The sequence below is a fragment of the Rasamsonia emersonii genome (assembly GCF_000968595.1).
Source record: "Rasamsonia emersonii CBS 393.64 chromosome Unknown ctg1118621760017, whole genome shotgun sequence".
Lineage (NCBI taxonomy): Eukaryota > Fungi > Ascomycota > Eurotiomycetes > Eurotiales > Trichocomaceae > Rasamsonia > Rasamsonia emersonii.
The window spans coordinates 171,491-188,573 of NW_013563270.1; the positions used below are offsets into that span (position 1 = coordinate 171,491).

Sequence of the window (17,083 nt, forward strand, 5' to 3'; positions counted from 1 at the left end):
TTTTCTTTTTTCGCCGTCGGAACTCTGCTAGCAGACTTGGACAGACACTCTCACAGCAAACAAAGACACGAACTGGAACATTTGTTGGAGGTGAAACAAGCCACGACAAGAAAATGGAAGATTGAACAATTTTAACAATGAATATAGGCATATACTAGCAGCCTTGCTAATAAAGAATTCGTTAATGCCTATCGCCATAGATACAACGCCTTACTGCGGGTTCTCTTCTTTTCCTTTGCCAGATACTCATTATGCTTCTTTTTCTTTTTTCTTTTTTCTTTGCCTTTATTTCTTTCTTTCCCCAACCCCCTTTCTTTTTTTATATACGAGAGCATATAAAAATGATTGTCCTTTCAGTGTTGACTACTACAAACGTATTCTATATATACTTGTTTAATAAGGCGCATGAGACCTTCATCATTCTTGTTGCTCTATACCGATCGATGTCGGAAAGGCAGCTCCCTGTCACCCAGTCTTTGCGAGGTCTCTATAAAGGCCATTGTCACTATCACGTCAATGGCTGCCAATGAAATCGCCGAATAATCGGTTTTTTTCCATCGACTATGCTATCAACGTCCGACAATTTCATATCTTTCATAGCCATGCGGCGAAATATAAATGGCTCCGGATGAAGCAGTGAACCTGCTCATGAAGGCAGATACCATTCTTCGAGCATATACACCCCATTCTTTCTTTTTGAGCAACACAACTTGTGAATTTAACAGTCTTGGTTTGTACTGACCTTCAGTATGGGCACGCCTTCCTTACTGGGTCTCCCCCAAGAACTTCGCGATATAATCCTAGACTTGGTCCTCTTCACGGAACGCGCTCCGCCACAGGACGAGGCCACGGCGTTAGAGGGCCGGGTGAATCGGCATGATTGTACCGATTCCGAGTACGAACGCTGGACGAACAGGGTTCTGCATGAGGATCTGGAGGACGCCACCGCCAGCGGTCCACTTCTTCGTGTCAACCGCAAGCTTGCAGCGGACACGAGACGCGCGCTGGCCCGTCCCCGCAAGAACAAGGCAGATCTTCTGAGACAACCGTACATTCTTGATATCCTTGCTGTCTCTGGACGGCGCCTGTTACCGACATGGCTGTTCGCGCCAGCCCTTGTGCTGTGTGTAGACGAGGTTGTGGCAACGATACGGATGGGTTCTTACGAGGACCCCCTGGAATCCCTGGAGTCTGTGATGCGTGAAGGCTTGTTCCCAAGCATTGTGGCCTCATTCCATGAGCTCATGAAGCGTTTCGTCTGCTGTGGGCCTGGTAGCGCGCGAAGAAACGGATCTTCAGACAAGGGGATAGTCATCAAGACTCTGACGGTGAACATTGCATCCAATGATGATGAGCCAGTCTCTAACAGTGAAAGGCTGGGATGAGCACGTACTTCGTTTATTGACACCCTAGTTCACTACTTCGAGGACCGCTTTCGCAATGCTGTCTTTCACCACTGTCACAGGGCGGTAGTCTTGTACGAGCGAATCGGGAGGCTTCGAGGATGTTTGAACAGTAGGCAACTGGTGGAACAGGAATTGCACGACTGTTTTGGCTGAAATTCGGCCTAGAATTAAGGACATGACTTTACGAGACAGGTATCTGGAGGATTTTGCGGATCGCAAGAGAGAGGCACTGCTTAGAAGATATGAGGCTGGATTGGACCCGGATGTTCCGAGTGACGAGAACGCTCCCCGTCAGGACATGACGGAATGGTAAGTCTCGTGGAATCGACCAGTCAAGATTTGAACAGTTTCAGAGTAATATGTTAGATTGCTTTGCTTCTTTGCTATATATGGACGCTGTTATCACATTGTACCGAGGCAAGCCTGGTTCGCCGGTCTAATTGAAGTAGACACGCAGATCTTGTAAGGAGCCGACGTCCTTTCTCTCTGTGCTGTGACAGGGAGAACGATTCTCGAAAAGGGGAAGTGGAAGCACAGAAAACAGATGAAGTTGAGGATGTGTCGGAATCATGTGACAGAACACGAGGAAGGTACCCCCGCAAGCGAGACTGCAGACTACCCAGTTTTGCCAGTGCTGATAACGTAATTCTCGTTGAATAACTAGAACTGACCAACAGAGTAAAAGAAACTTCCCCATGGGGAGGCCAGTCGACGGTGGAGTGTGGATCTTATTACGAGACATTATTCTCCGCAGTGGTAGGTAGAAGTGAGAAGGTAGTCCTGGGCAAATCATTAGCCTAGGTGTTCGCATGATACTTCGGCAGTAAGTAATCGGCTAGATGACCTGGGACTACTGTACAGTAAGCTGCATCCGCAGTAGCCGGTATACGCGTCATGCAACATCGGTCGTATGAAATGCAGTTTGACATTGAGTAGTCCGTAGTGATGGCCGGTTGTGGATCCATGGAGATCGGAGTTGTGCAGCTGCTGACTCAGCTATGCTCGGGATGCACAAGTCACCTGACATGGTATATCTTCCGCAGACGCCATGACAGGGCCAGATGAATTTTCCCTTCCAGTAATTGAGCCGTCGCGCGGAAAATGGACCACTGCTAACCTTCTCTGCTGATTGGAGCGAGATAATTGCAATACTAATCACGGCATCTGACTGGTCGTTACGTCAACACACGGCCGGCATCGGCAGGGACGGTCGGCGTGGGTGGCGGCTTCCTGGATCGGCTCCTCCCGCATCCAGCAACTGCTGCTGCATGCCGAACCGGCCGTCTGATTGGTTGCCGGGGCCGAGCAGAGATTTGCCGGCATGCCAGCCCTACGGAATGCTTGACGAACATCGCCAGAAAACACCGATGGAATGGCCGCTCGTTTTTGCCCGTTTTCTGTCATTCTTCATCGCGTTGCCAGCAGGGACGCCGGCATCGGAGGCGGCAGAACGCCTCCAGAGCCGTTTTGGTGGCCGGGTGGGTGCTTCCCCAGCTTCTCGCCCGGTTTCTGTTACGTCGTTGATCCATGATTCGTCCCGACGCAAGGCCCATGGCCCACTGCCGATCCTCGCATGGCCCCAGAGTGGCGGGACAGATGCATGCCACGGTCCAACCGCCATGTCCTTATTATGAAGGCCCTGACTACAATGGCCTTTCCTTCGAAATCTGTGTGCGCCCTTCTCGCTGGTGTTCTCTGTGTGCTGGCACGCGACACCGTGTCTGATCCCCGGCCTGTCCACCGCGACACGGCTCAATTCGACTGAATCCTTCGAAAACGACTGCCCGAACAGCCATTCTATACGGAGTACCTCACTTTGATCAGAGCCGTCGTGGACAATGGCGTCGCACAACCAGCACATTGCGGTGGAAGATCTGGAACCCGGCGCATACAACGACCCGGACCAGGATGTGAAAAAGGAAGTCGAGGGCGACACGCCCCCATATGAGGATCCCTTTGGCAACGAGGAGTTTGCCGAGGTGAAATACCGGACTATGGAGTGGTGGTAAGTGTCGCAGTTGAAAACGTGGGACGGAGAGGTGTTGGTAGCTGACTGAACGCGAACATTAGGCATTGTGGAATGCGTACGGTCGCATCGCCATTCTCTTTCTATTGCTAGAGTCCTGCTGACGGAGAATCTGGTGCAGTCATGATTGCTGAAACCGTGTCGTTGGGAATCCTGTCGCTGCCTTCGGCCGTCGCAAGTTTGGGCCTGGTCCCGTGAGTCGCCCTTTTTTTTTTCCCTCGAAATATTCGGGTACATATGGTGAACATGAACCAATACTGATTGATCGCTAGCGCCATCATTTTGCTTATCGGTCTGTCGGCGGTCGCGACGTATACTGGCTACGTGATCGGCCAGTTTAAGCTGCGGTATCCTCACGTCCACAGCATGGCTGATGCAGGAGAAGTGCTCCTGGGCCGGTTCGGGCGTGAATTTCTGGGCAATGCGCAGCTACTCTTCCTAATCTTCATCATGGGCAGCCACGTGCTCACCTTCTCCGTCATGATGAACACCCTGACCGACCATGGCACCTGCTCCATTGTGTTTGGTGTCGTCGGCATGGTGGTATCGTTTCTATTCGGCCTGCCTCGCACCCTCAAGAAGGTGTCGTGGTTTTCCATTGCCTGTGAGGACCGCTCCGTATTTCCGAAGACGACTAGGATGCTGACAGTGCGATCTAGCCTTCATCAGCATCTTCTCCGCCGTCATGATCACGATGATCGCCATCGGCGTGGAGCGCCCCGGCGACGGCCATGTTGATGCTACCCTGCACACCAATCTCTATCATGGCTTCTTGGCTGTGACGAATATTGTCTTTGCATATGGTTCGTCTCGTCATTTTTCAAGCGTGGTTTTAAAAGAGGAGACTGCTGACTGAGTGATGACAGCCGGTCACGTCGCGTTCTTCGGATTCATCTCAGAGATGAAGAAGCCCACGGACTATCCTAAGACCCTGTTCATGCTGCAGTTTACCGACACAGTAATGTACCTGGTGGCTGCCGTGGTTATCTACCGGTACGGCGGTAAGGGCGTCGCATCGCCGGCCCTCGGGTCGACCGGTCCTATCATGAGCAAAGTGGCCTACGGAATTGCCATTCCGACCGTACGTATGTGACTTCGTATAGGAAGAATTCCTGTCTAACGTATCATCAGATCGTTATCGCTGGTGTCATCAACGGCCACGTCGCCTGCAAGTACATCTACGTCCGGGTCTTCCGCGGCACCGACCACATGCAGAAGCGCAGTCTGCTGTCCCTGGGATCCTGGGTGGCCATAGCGTTGGTCCTCTGGGTCATCGCGTGGATCATCGCAGAGGCCATCCCTGTATTCAACAATCTCCTCAGTTTGATTGTATGTTGCTGTTGCTTAGATTTACTTCAGATGCATACGGGCTAACAAGTCACAATCCAGACGGCACTTTTCGCAAGCTGGTTTACCTGTACGTTTCCGATCTGGCCATAATCGCTCTCGAGGAGTGTTGCTAACTTGAAACAGATGGCTTGAGTGGAGTTTTCTGGCTGTTCCTGAACAAGGGGAAGTACTTTTCGTCACCGAGGAAGATCTTCCTCACCATTGTCAACCTCCTCATTGTTGGCATCGGTGGCTGTCTGGTAGGTTAACTCTTGCTGTGATGGAGGTCTGTATTCGTGCGATGTTAACTGACGGCTTCAGTGTGGCCTCGGACTGTATGTCTCCGGCAAAGCGATCCACGATAGCCCCAGCAGCGCCAGTTTCTCGTGTGCGAACAACGCAACATAATATATTTTAATCAGTGGAACCTCTGGACGCGTTTCGAGGTACTTCATTTGGCTAGATTTGCGATGAAATATATAATACTCATAGAGACATGTTGGCATATTGCGTTATGGAGTGATATGAGTGATGCATATAATATATAGAAGGTATATACATGAGTAATGGAGTTATGGACGAACTCTTGATGTCAGAATTCCCACTCGTTAATCTTTGTTGATCCCAGGAGTGTACGCGAACCATCCGTCCTCATTGCGCGAAGCGGAGATTGTGCCTTCTGTTGTTTCTATGGGCAGTCCCTCGTGGAGAGTCCTCGATCCCTGCATTGTGTTGATGGCCTGGAATTCAATCTTAGTGTCCGCGATATCGAATTAGGAGACGGACGGAATTCGGATAGCCGCAGCTGTTACGAACTGATTTGGGGCCATCATGCTTACTGAGTTACACCTAATGGGTAACATTGTTGGCCTTCGCCACTATGGCCCGGTGGACATCCAAGGTACCAAGCACACTTCCAATCACTACAATAGCGAGGATTTCGATCAGACGACTCTTGTGTGCCAGACCGAAATACAGATGCCGATATTCTGCAGGACAACCTGTCGTTTGTACCCCGTTATTCACTGCTAATCGCGCTGGCAATCCCATGTCGCCTTTGTCCACGATGATGCTGGTTCGGTATTGCTGTGACAATCCATGCCGCTTATCTCTTTTTATCGCGTTCATTATACCAAAAATCATCCAAAAACAATCCCAGCGGCTTTCAGATCTCAACTAGGGGCATTGTCGTTGGAGAGACAGCTTTGCCCTCAACTTGGAACTGCGGAAAAGAAATCTGCCCTAAAATGACAACAGACGACCGACAGCACAGTCTTGAACCTGTTGGGAAGGTCGATAATGGCTTCGGAGTGGATTCATTAGACTACTCCGGATTGCGCCCCCGCTTCTCCGCATTTCCCCACAGTGTCTCCCCCAGCCTGGCGATCGCGGGATTGGCGATGATTCGATGGAATGCCGCGATGGCAGTGTCGTTCTTCGGTGGATATTACCCCGAGACGACAGCTGGGTTTCAGTCGACCTCGGTGTAGCCTTGGACAGTCGGTGTGGTTTGCATGCAGTATGTAAACAACACGATACGCCCTTCTCTATTTCTCTCCAGGACTCTCAGGAAACCCTGGGAACAGCTGGCATCATGGCGCGCCTACCACTGCTTTCGTGGTGCTTGCCTCTCCTCGCGACGGCCGCGTCAGTGCCCTACAGCGAGTATATTCTCGCTCCCAGCTCGCGGACACTGACCGCACCGACCGTTCACGAGGTCAATGGTACCGTCCGGAATGCTGCCGCTCTGACTGCAGCTGGTGCTTCGAGTAGGACTTCCAACAGTTCTGCCGTCTTCGTCGGCGCCAATTCCTCTGTGACGCTGGACTTTGGCAAGAACATCGCAGGCAACGTTCGTTTCCAGGTCGATGCCGTCTCCGGCTCGAATGAATACATCGGCATCAGCTTCACGGAGAGCTCGATGTGGATCAGCCCCGACAAATGCGACGCTACGCAGGACGAAGGTCTCGACGATCCGCTATGGTTCGCAATCTCCGGCCCGGGCACCTACACAGCAGACATCACGCACCAGCGCGGTGGTTTTCGGTATCTGAACGTGCTGCACAACTCCACCGGCAGCGTGAGTCTGTCGGCATTGACCGTCAATTGGACCGCCGTGCCCCAGATGTCCGATCCTAGAGATTATACTGGCTACTTCCACAGCAGCAGCGAGAAGCTCAACCGAGTGTGGTACGCGGGTGCCTATACTAATCAATTGTGTTCCATTGATTCGTCGACGGGCAGCGCGTTAAGACTGCCTCTCTCGGGGTGGGCTTACAATTATACCATCGCTAGTACGTATTGCCATTTCCATTCATCATTTCTGTCTAGTCATGTAACTGACAATCGACAGACGGAACGGCCGTGCTCGTCGACGGCGCCAAACGAGACCGCCTCGTCTGGCCCGGCGACATCGTCATCTCAGGTCCATCCATCTTCGTGTCAACGAACCGGCTGGACGCGATCCGGAGCGGCCTGGACTCGCTACTCGCCATTCAGTTGCCAGACGGTCGTCTGCCGTATTCTGGCATTCCCTTTCAGAGTACCGACCCGAGCAACTTCCTCTGGAGCTTCACCTACCATCTCCACACGCTGAACGACATCTACGACTACTATCTCTTCACGGGCGATGTTGAGTATCTGAAGTCCGTCTGGGGGAAGTACAAGCTGGGTATGGCGTACATTCTGCAGTTTATCGACAGCTCCAAGCTCGCCAACGTGACGAGCAGCGCGGACTGGTTGCGCTTCGGCATGGGTGGGCACAACATTGAGGTACGTGCAGCATTCTGCAGATAGACAATGTGAATAATAAAGTGTTACCTTTACTAACTGCCAACAGGCCAATGCGATCCTCTACTACAATCTCAACCTTGGTCTGAAACTCGCCGCCGTTCTGAACGACACCAGCGTCGTCAGCAACTGGACAACCACCGCCCAGGGAATTAAGCAGGCTGCTAATGCCCTCCTGTGGGACGAGTCGGCCAACCTGTTCCGGGACAACACGACCAACACGTCGCTGCACCCGCAGGACGGCAACGCCTGGGCCATCGTGTCTGGCCTGGTGTCGCCGTCGCGAGCCAGCGCCATCAGCGCCGCGTTACAAGCACGCTGGGTGCGTCCGTACGGAGCTCCAGCCCCAGAAGCCGGAGCCACCGTGTCTCCCTTCGCGTCTGGCTTCGAGGTGCAAGCGCACTATCTCGCCGGCCACCCCGAGCGCGCCGTCGAGCTGATCGAGTTCATGTGGGCCGACTTTATGCTGGACGATCCGCGCATGACCAACAGCACGTTTATCGAGGGGTACTCGACGGACGGGAGTCTGCACTACGCTCCATACTCGAATGACCCCCGGGTGAGCCACGCGCACGGCTGGGCAACAGGGCCGACGTCGGCGCTGACCTTTTTCGGCGCGGGGCTCCAGCTGACGTCTGCCGGGGGGAAGACGTGGCTTGTCAAGCCCCAGCTGGGTGGGTTGAGCATTTTGTCGGCGGGATACACAAGTTCGTTGGGGAAGTTCTCCGCCAGCTGGAGCGCGAATAGTACGGGCGGGCTGCAGGGAGAATTCCAGACTCCGCCTGGGACGAGCGGAACATTGACTCTGCCTGTGACGGAGCCGGCAAAGCGATTAGTCCTGAATGGGCCTGGAGGGAGACAGGTGAGAGATGTTCCGAACAACCAGTCAACTATCACCGTCACCAACCTTAAGGGAGGAAAGTACACGGTCAGTCTGGTGTAGCTGCCGTATAACACCTGATGTATATAGACTAGCCCACTAGTTAATGTAGATACGTTAGGTAGTGTAACAGGAAGACCACATCTAAAGGAATTGGTCTTGCCGACATGTTATCAGAAGCGAGATAAGAGAAGGTAATTTATGACAGAACAACATTTATTAAATGATAAGCAACTGTTTCAAACTCGTCCAAAGGAATGCATGGCATTTGCCTCTTTGCGAACCTGCATGTCCTTCTCGACCCGTAAATATTACGTAAATTAGGGATACTATACAAGAACGTGTTCCATAGGGACCCATTGGTTAGTTTTAATCCTTCGCATTTCTTGATTGAATATCAGAAATATGCCTAGAAGTAGGCATAACAAGATGAAATGCACTCAAGCTGCAAGAGATCCAGCTTCTGAATCTTGTGGAAATCATCATAGATAATTGAGATTCTTCTCTCGGATGATTTCTGCCTGCCTGTTTGCCTGACAAGCTAGGCAGCTGCCTACATGCCAGAATTGAATGACCTGGTCATGTAGTTGTGGGTATCTCTAATTGAACTTTTATTATACTAAACTTTTTAAAGCAACAGAACCAAGTGAGAATAATTAGCGACGATCAAAATTATGAAGGGAAGGCTGTGCATAAACCCAACTTCTGTCACGGTATATCAGCCCCATCTCCTTCTCTATCTCTGGTACCTGCTTGTTCCAACTCTCCCGTCTAGCGAGCAGACGACTAACTCATTTACAGACATACTCAAAGCTCGAAGCCCCATCCTCGAACGAGACACAGTCCCCCTTGTTGCCCGTGTAGTTGCCAACCACATACTCGTCGCAGACGTGCCCGTGCCAGGCGGCAACGTAGCAGTCCGGGTCTGTGGCTTCATTGAACTTGATCGAGTGGAAGGGTATGTCCCCGTACTTCAAGCACTGGTTGTTGCTGATCGTGTCGTAGACTTCCGGGCAGCCGGGTTCGGTCGAGATGGAGTAGGAGATCACTGGGTAGGGGGTTGGAGTGGCGCCAAGCACGGTGGTGGTGAGAGTGAGGAGGGTGGCGACGATGGAAAGTTTCTGATAGATTATGATTAGTATGGGAGGAGAAAAAAATTATAAAGTGTACAAAAAAAAAGAATGGGAGTAAGACTTACGGAAACCATGTTTGCTTCGTTCTCAAATCAATTTCGTCGAAAAACTGCAATATCGGCGGGAAAGCAGAGTGTCAAGAAGAATGACTGAATGAACATCTGTATGTACCTGAATTATTAAAAACAGCCCCTTTCCTCCGTATATATCTTCGAACTCTTTGAAGGATGCAACGTCGGGTCGGGATCCTCGGACCCCACAAGACGGCAGCGGATTATGGTGCAGTGATCGACAGAAAGTGGCTAGGCATATTCACTCTGTGAGGAATGAGACATAATTCTTAATGCAACCCAGCGTTTCTTTTGACAGGTGCTAGACTGTAACAGTATAGAATACATGTAGTATCTACTGTGCCTGAGGTATCAATATCACGGCTTGTGTTACGACAGTAGCAGCCTCAGATCCGATGTATCTGTTCCATTGGTTAATGTCTGCACTACTGGCGAGGCACAGGATGAGAATCCTTCGCGACGACTAACCCCGATAGGAAATCGGATATCCTACAGTGCTTATTCTGCGCAGTTCTCTGTAGATCCATACTGCATACTACAGGCGGAATCGAACCGTAGGACCTAAACTAAATCCAACGGCCAAGATGACCCGTCAAGATAAGAAAATAAAATAGACGACTGACTTTCTGTACTTCCCAGGCCTGTCATTGAAGTGGCAAAATAACTACATACCTATCTCATTAACAAACTGAAGGAGGTAATAAGCTGACCACAATGAGTTAAATTACTCTGTCTACTGCATAGTCGATGACGTCTGGATGAACGATGATGCCTCTTGTTTCATCAATAGAAAGTCAATGGCTTCACTCATTATCCATTTTCGTTATTGGCCTGTCAAGCCAGAAAGTTTTTTTCTTCGATTGGTTTGGCTTTGTTGATAATGGAATTATATAATTGTTAATATTACAAAGGCTGGCCCCTGTTGTATATATGTGGGAATAATCAGATCATTGACTGTCGAAAGATAAACTAACAGTAATTGACGAGACCTATCATGCCAATGGCCCACTTCTTAGCTTCAACTGTCTGTTTCGGTCTATTATCAAACTGTCAGATCTCCCACGTGGCGAGTTGTTGACAGATTTCTCATAAGAAGGATGCAACTTATTTGTTTACGCCATAGTAATTAGTCTGGTTTGCAGATAAACTGGCCAGTAGGCTATACCTTTCACAGTAATAATCGCTACAATAATAGGAATAATGTACAGTGGATGATGGTCTTTGGCTAGGTGATCTGGCCCGGCTACATACCCTGTAGGGACAAGTTTGTCAACAGCAAGTATATAAGAAGTAAGATTGTATGTGAAGCCTGTTGTTGTGCACACAATCTGTGCATTAGCATTAGTATGCAGTTTTATAATTGTGGAGTAGGTAAAAAAAAAGGTAAAGAAGTTGCAATCCCCCACCACACCTTATTAACTGATTACATTAAAAGACAGAAATTAACTACAGACTTGAGAGTGACCAGGATTTTAAATTTTCCTGCAGTTAGCACGCACAGCTCTAATCAGTTAATCAATACTCTGGCTGCACGTGAATGATCACATCTGCCGGCATCTTCCCGATTAGGGTCAATCCGCATGCTCGGCTTCTGGCGGTTTCGTATTCGTATCCTATACTTTATTCAGACGTCGTCAGCCACTTGGATATTCTCTCAACTATTGACCCCTCCTTTTTGTTCCTACAGGCTACCCCGTATTATTGTCTGAAATATAGCTAATGCAGTATGGGACTGCAAAGGAACCGTTTTTAATATTGCTACTAATCCCAGGCACGTTCCTCCCCCGCTTTTCATCAGGAGTATGGTCATTTCTCCTCGTTATTATCCATGAATGAAATTTAATTCAGCCAATGAAACGTGGGAAACATCTGTCTTGGCGGAAATGACCCCGAATAGCTTCATTTCCTGCTGTATTCTAGGCTCTGCCAGGAAAGGGGAGAATGGCGTATCTCGTGGATATAAAACCGGCCGTTCTTCCATCTGGAGAAAGATAGATCAATGAGAAAGTCCCAAGTTGGTTGAACAAGGCACGATTCACGAGTCGTCATGTTTATCCTCGCTCTGTCCCTCCTGCACATCTGGATGTTCCTGACCTCAGGCGTCGCTCAGAATGTCTCCATCGGTGCTCTCCTTCGTACGTGACGCTCCCTCCTGTCGATTCTGTCCTAGCTAATTTGTGTCATTGACAATCGTAGCTCCCGGCATCAACTCCACACAATGGACCATAGCTGCTTCAAAGGCGGACAAATTCATTTCCCAACTCAATCTTACCGAAAAAGCGGGTATCGTCACCGGCGAGCTCACCGGGACGTGCCTGGAATACGTGGCTCCGATAGAGCGACTGGGATTTCCTGGCCTCTGTCTGGCAGATGGCCCAGCCGCCATACACCTGGCTGATAAAGCGAGTGTCTTGCCTGCGGGGTTAACTGCTGCAGCCACCTGGGATAGAAATCTTCTCTACCAGCGCGGCTTGGCGCTTGGGGCAGAATTCCGTGGCAAGGGCGCCAATATTGCTCTGGGGTAGGTATAAACCTAGCATTGAATTTCTTGAACTAAAAATAGTCAGTCCGGTTGCCGGCCCTCTAGGTCGCAACCCTCTTGGGGGACGCAATTGGGAAGGCTTCTCGCGCGATCCCTACCTCACTGGCGTTGCGATGGACCTCACAATCCGTGGCGTCCAGGACAACGGTGTCCAGGCGTGTGCAAAACACTACATCGGGTACGAACAAGAAACCCAACGATCCAACACGACGACTGCAGACGGCAAGAACGTGGACGGCTACTCCTCCAACATCGACGACCGCACCCTTCACGAGCTCTACCTGTGGCCCTTTGCTGATGCCGTCCGCGCTGGAGTGGCCTCGGTGATGTGCAGCTACAACCGGCTCAACCTGACGTACTCGTGTGAGAATTCGCACTCGCTGAACGGAATCCTCAAAGGCGAGCTCGGGTTCCGCGGCTTCGTCATGTCGGGTTTCTTCGCCACGCACTCGGGCGTCAAGTCTGTCCTGGCAGGCCTCGACATGGACATGCCCGGCCCAACGGCGGAGACGAACCTGGGAGAGACTTTCTTTGGTCCGAATATCGTCTCCGCCGTGCAGAATGGATCGCTATCGGAGGCCCGCATGGACGACATGCTCCGCCGCATCCTGACGCCGTACTACTATCTCGGCCAGGATAAAAATTATCCCTCTGTCGACCCGACGACCGAGCTGGTCATTGCTGCCAACTACGGTCTGCTGCCAGTCGACACTCCTACGCCGTCCGGCCGAAACGTCCGCAGCGACCATGCTAGGCTCATCCGCCAGCTGGCTGCTTCCGGCACCGTGTTGCTGAAAAACGTCAACTCGACCCTCCCGCTGCGCTCTCCACAGGTCATCGGGGTATTTGGCAACGATGCAGCGGACGTGTCTGACGGTCTGGCCTTTGACGGGTCAACTGGTTCTTTGACTCCGCCTTTCGGGTTCAATATCGGCACGCTGACTATCGGCGGGGGGTCGGGAGGCGGCCGCAATCCGTATATCGTGTCGCCGCTGGAGGCGATCAAAGCGCGGGCGAGGCAGGACGGGTCGCGCGTGCTCTATGTCACTGATAATAGCCTGCTCGCTCAGGACGTCTTCACGAGCGTGTATCCCTCGCCGGACGTCTGTCTGGTCTTCCTCAAGACGTGGTCGCGCGAGGGAGCAGACCGCATTGCATTCGAGGCGGACTACGACTCGACGGCTGTCGTGAACAATGTCGCAGCGCGATGCCCTCAGCGAACCGTCGTGATCACCCACTCGGGGGGCATCAACACCACGCCGTGGGCGACCAACCCGAACGTGACGGCCATCCTCGCCGCGCACTATCCGGGACAGGAGAGCGGGAATTCCATCGTGGACGTGCTGTACGGCGACGTCAATCCATCTGGCAGACTGCCCTATACGATCGCCCAGCAGGAGGCAGACTACAACACGCAGATCCTGAACATCACCGGTCCGGAGGCGGAGGAGTCGTGGGCGTGGCAGGTCAATTTCACCGAAGGACAGTTTATCGACTACCGCCATTTCGACGCGAAGAACATCACGCCACTGTACGAGTTTGGCTACGGGTTGAGCTACACCACTTTTGCGCTGGAGAACGGCCTGTCCGTGTCCCGGACGTCGAGGGGAGCAATCTCGCCATTCCCCCCCACAATCAACAACAACAACAACACGTCTGCAGGCGGAAACCCCGCTCTGTGGACGCAGCTCCTCAACGCGACGACGACGGTCGGCAACACGGGATCGATTGCCGGCTCGACCGTCGTCCAGCTATACGTTTCCCTGCCACAAGACGCCGTCCCGTCCGGAACACCAGTCAGGGTCCTCCGCGGATTCGAGAAGATCTATCTCGAGCCAGGGGCACGCCAGACGGTCTCTTTCCCCCTAACGAGACGGGACGTGAGCTCCTGGGATGTGGAGTCTCAGAACTGGCGGATTCCTGAGGGAAATATCTCGGTGCATGTCGGCTTCAGCTCGCGCGATCTGCCATATCACACGGCTGTAAGGGTATTGTAGAAAATGCCTATCAATCACGGGAAAGTATTGCACAGCCATGGAGACAGTTAATAGTTATGTTTCTAAGACTAATTTGGTATCGTCATTAATTCAAGATAACTTTTTAATAGGTAGTTTCTGTTCTACTCGATAAAGGGAATTCAGCTGGCAAAAAGATCAGCCCGTTTATGGTGCCTGTGGGCCTACGAAAACCCCTGCTTTGTTCTTTTTTTTTCCTGTCTTTTTTTTTCTGTCTTTTTTTTTCTGTCTTTTTTTTTCTGTTTATGTTATTTTTCAATTCTCGCCAGGGAGTTTTACACAACCTACCCGCCTCTTCACGTAGGGATAAACGGGGAATCGAACCAGGGACCAGGCTATGTACCCGGACCGGCAGGAGACTGAACGTTTTGGCAGGCAGGAATCAGTCTCCTTCACCAAGTACACTATTCGTCCGCTGGTCGAAGGGTAGGGGTAGGGAGGTTGGAACAGGTATTTGCGGTGGTGTGAGTCATTTTGAAGGGGTGGTTGTTGCCTGGTTTTGGTAGCTAGGCAGAGGGATAGACGGAGGGAGGGAGGTATGCTGCCTAGGTATGTGGGCAGTATCTGCTATTCATGGATGTTTTTGGTGAAAGAAAAGAAAGAGATAGAGAGAAAATGAGGAAAAACCTCTCTTCCTGCTATTTCTCTTGTTTGTCTGTATTATCTCAGACAGTTTTTGCAGGATTTGTTGCTTGCAAGACCTAAGTGACTTCGAAAGTTAATAACCGGATACCTACCTAGGCAGGAAGGAGTCTGCTTTCCTAGTAATTCCTGGAGTTTTTGCTAGACCGTAATAATCAATGAGCGACAACTGTCACCTATCTCACAGACTGCAGTGATACCTAGCAGCGATAATTTTGTATTCATGCTGAGATTCAGGGGGCAGGAAATGAAAACGCCCGATTATAGTGTTACTTCTACAGTAAGAGACAGGCATGGCAATCTGAGTCAGAACAAATTGTTTTACTTCGTCCTGAGGTATCTAGTATGGAGAGCATGGGAAGTGTCTAAGTACATGTATATGTTGAATAGGAAAGGAAGACAGATTTCAGACATCAATATGGACATCGCGATCCAGGCTCAAGCCAACATGCAATCGTATGAACCCCCGGCAAGACTGCTACATGCTTGTATCTGTAAGTCAATGTCTGGTCGGAGTGTATCTTTCGAGTTGTTCAACAGCCAGCCCGGATTGACATTATCGACAAATCGCGCAGTCATCACGATCCTGAGCCGAAGTTTAATTCGGCAGATCAGGCCAAGACAATCCCAGCACCGCTGCAACCTCACGGACAATGCGAATATCCGAATTACTGTCCATATAGACGGCACCAAGGATGGCTTCTATGGTTGTAGCCATGACACCCTTGGAGACGACGCCAGCTTGAGACGGGTTGGTGTAGATGAATCGATCAAGGCCATTCTGGAAACCGACCTGGGCCAGATTTGCATTACTGCCCGTGGCCGAGAGGACATTATTGATCATTCCTGGCGAGTGTTAGTATACCTTCACAACGAACGAATGTACATACCCCTCTCCGAAATCTCTTCCCTACCTTTGAAAACATGTCTTTTATACCCATCTGAAACAAGCACCAGCCTGAGAGCGGCATCTCCAACCAGAGCCAAGTTCTTGTTCCCGTCGATGGGGTACGAATAGCCCGCGGCTTGGAGTGCTTCTCGGAGCAGCGTCTCATCGACGAATCGATAGCCGATGATTCCTTCAACGGCTTGAATTCTGCCGTCTTCAAGAGTAGAGGTAATAGTCATGATGGATTAATTGCTGTTGTTCGTCTTGATGCAGGGCAAGAGCCCGTTGCGTCTGCAAGGTCGATATGAGGCAAAGATCCGATAACCTGTCGAGGAAGCTCTATGTACAGGTCGCAGAACTGACAAAGATGAGTTTCGCAGCTCGACGAGTCTAATCGCTTAGCAGCTATCTGACGAGGAACAAGCTGGAGAATACCTGGGGGTGAAGACAATTGATATAGATGGAGGGCAACAGAGCTAGTCCCGATATGGAAAGTGTCAACGTCACAGCCAACGGCCTCCCAACGACAGGCGCCGTCAGGTTAGAATTCTTGTCCGGCAGGTCTCCGACAGCCCATTATTCGTCTTCGTGCGTACTCATAACGGAGGGGTCCAGTGTGCCTTACCGATCCATGTATTGGAAGTGATTTAGTCGGAGAGCGCCGCAAAAAAAGGGTGCCCACGATGATGCTGAGTGGCAAACCAACGGACTACTCGCAGGCACCAGTATCTGCTCTGTCCCAGTATACTACCTGGGGCCTGGTACCTAATAGACAGCAATATCCTACTCTGTGGCCAATAATTTGTTCATTTACAGACTGCTCAGAACGTCATGCTCAGAATAGCAGGACCTATGCAACGCAGCGAATCAAGTGCGCCCATCGCCGATCAAGATCTACTAACGTGTTAGTAGCTAAGCCTCAATCGCAACAACCTCCATTTACAGGCATTACCACACGTCGATTGCAGCCCTTGGCGTCTCGCGTGTCAACCTTGTGTCTGCCCATGGTCCTGGCGAATCCAAGGCGGGATGGAAATGCCACCCGCTGACTTGCCACTGAGCATTGTACTGTACAGTGCATGTAGAATAACTACTCCGTTATGTCAAATGATCATTTTGTATCTTCTTCTTCTAATTAAATCGATCCTGCCTGATAATCTGATCATGGTAATGATTTATATCATTCCGATATAGCTGCATCTGCTGCCATCGACTTTGTATAAAAAGCTTGGACCTTTCTTTGATTTTCGTGAAAAGTCAAGTGTTGTTTTCATTTACAACATCATAGCCATCAAAGAAACGTTTCTATTTGTTGTTCTTCAGAATGGTATCAACAAAACTCAACGCACAGACGCGACAC

General features: G+C 50.8%; 6 protein-coding genes across 6 annotated transcripts; 4 read left to right on the plus strand and 2 right to left on the minus strand.

Moving 5' to 3' along the window:
- Positions 1-749: 749 nt before the first annotated feature.
- Positions 750-2,066, plus strand: T310_2231 (uncharacterized protein; the record flags this gene model as incomplete). Its single annotated transcript, XM_013474937.1, has 3 exons — positions 750-1,123; positions 1,536-1,715; positions 1,907-2,066. 3 exons carry the CDS (start codon positions 750-752, stop codon positions 2,064-2,066), a joined length of 714 nt encoding a protein of 237 aa, XP_013330391.1.
- A 1,178-nt stretch (positions 2,067-3,244) lies between these two features.
- T310_2232 (uncharacterized protein) lies at positions 3,245-5,235 on the plus strand (the record flags this gene model as incomplete). Its single annotated transcript, XM_013474938.1, has 10 exons — positions 3,245-3,411; positions 3,528-3,626; positions 3,705-4,036; positions 4,092-4,235; positions 4,299-4,513; positions 4,564-4,761; positions 4,822-4,849; positions 4,906-5,021; positions 5,083-5,096; positions 5,184-5,235. The coding sequence occupies 10 exons, from the start codon at positions 3,245-3,247 to the stop codon at positions 5,233-5,235; spliced, it is 1,365 nt and encodes a 454-aa protein (XP_013330392.1).
- Positions 5,236-6,355: 1,120 nt separating this feature from the next.
- Positions 6,356-8,629, plus strand: T310_2233 (Glycoside hydrolase family 78 protein; the record flags this gene model as incomplete). The annotated part of the gene is made up of 4 exons (XM_013474939.1): positions 6,356-7,055; positions 7,115-7,533; positions 7,601-8,413; positions 8,522-8,629. 4 exons carry the CDS (start codon positions 6,356-6,358, stop codon positions 8,627-8,629), a joined length of 2,040 nt encoding a protein of 679 aa, XP_013330393.1.
- Positions 8,630-9,222: 593 nt separating this feature from the next.
- On the minus strand, positions 9,223-9,638 carry T310_2234 (uncharacterized protein; the record flags this gene model as incomplete). The annotated part of the gene is made up of 2 exons (XM_013474940.1): positions 9,223-9,552; positions 9,630-9,638. The coding sequence occupies 2 exons, from the start codon at positions 9,636-9,638 to the stop codon at positions 9,223-9,225; spliced, it is 339 nt and encodes a 112-aa protein (XP_013330394.1).
- A 2,044-nt stretch (positions 9,639-11,682) lies between these two features.
- On the plus strand, positions 11,683-14,174 carry T310_2235 (beta-glucosidase; the record flags this gene model as incomplete). The annotated part of the gene is made up of 3 exons (XM_013474941.1): positions 11,683-11,770; positions 11,832-12,156; positions 12,203-14,174. The coding sequence occupies 3 exons, from the start codon at positions 11,683-11,685 to the stop codon at positions 14,172-14,174; spliced, it is 2,385 nt and encodes a 794-aa protein (XP_013330395.1).
- A 1,258-nt stretch (positions 14,175-15,432) lies between these two features.
- T310_2236 (RNAse III) lies at positions 15,433-15,962 on the minus strand (the record flags this gene model as incomplete). Its single annotated transcript, XM_013474942.1, has 2 exons — positions 15,433-15,680; positions 15,725-15,962. 2 exons carry the CDS (start codon positions 15,960-15,962, stop codon positions 15,433-15,435), a joined length of 486 nt encoding a protein of 161 aa, XP_013330396.1.
- Between the last annotated feature and the right edge of the window lie 1,121 nt (positions 15,963-17,083).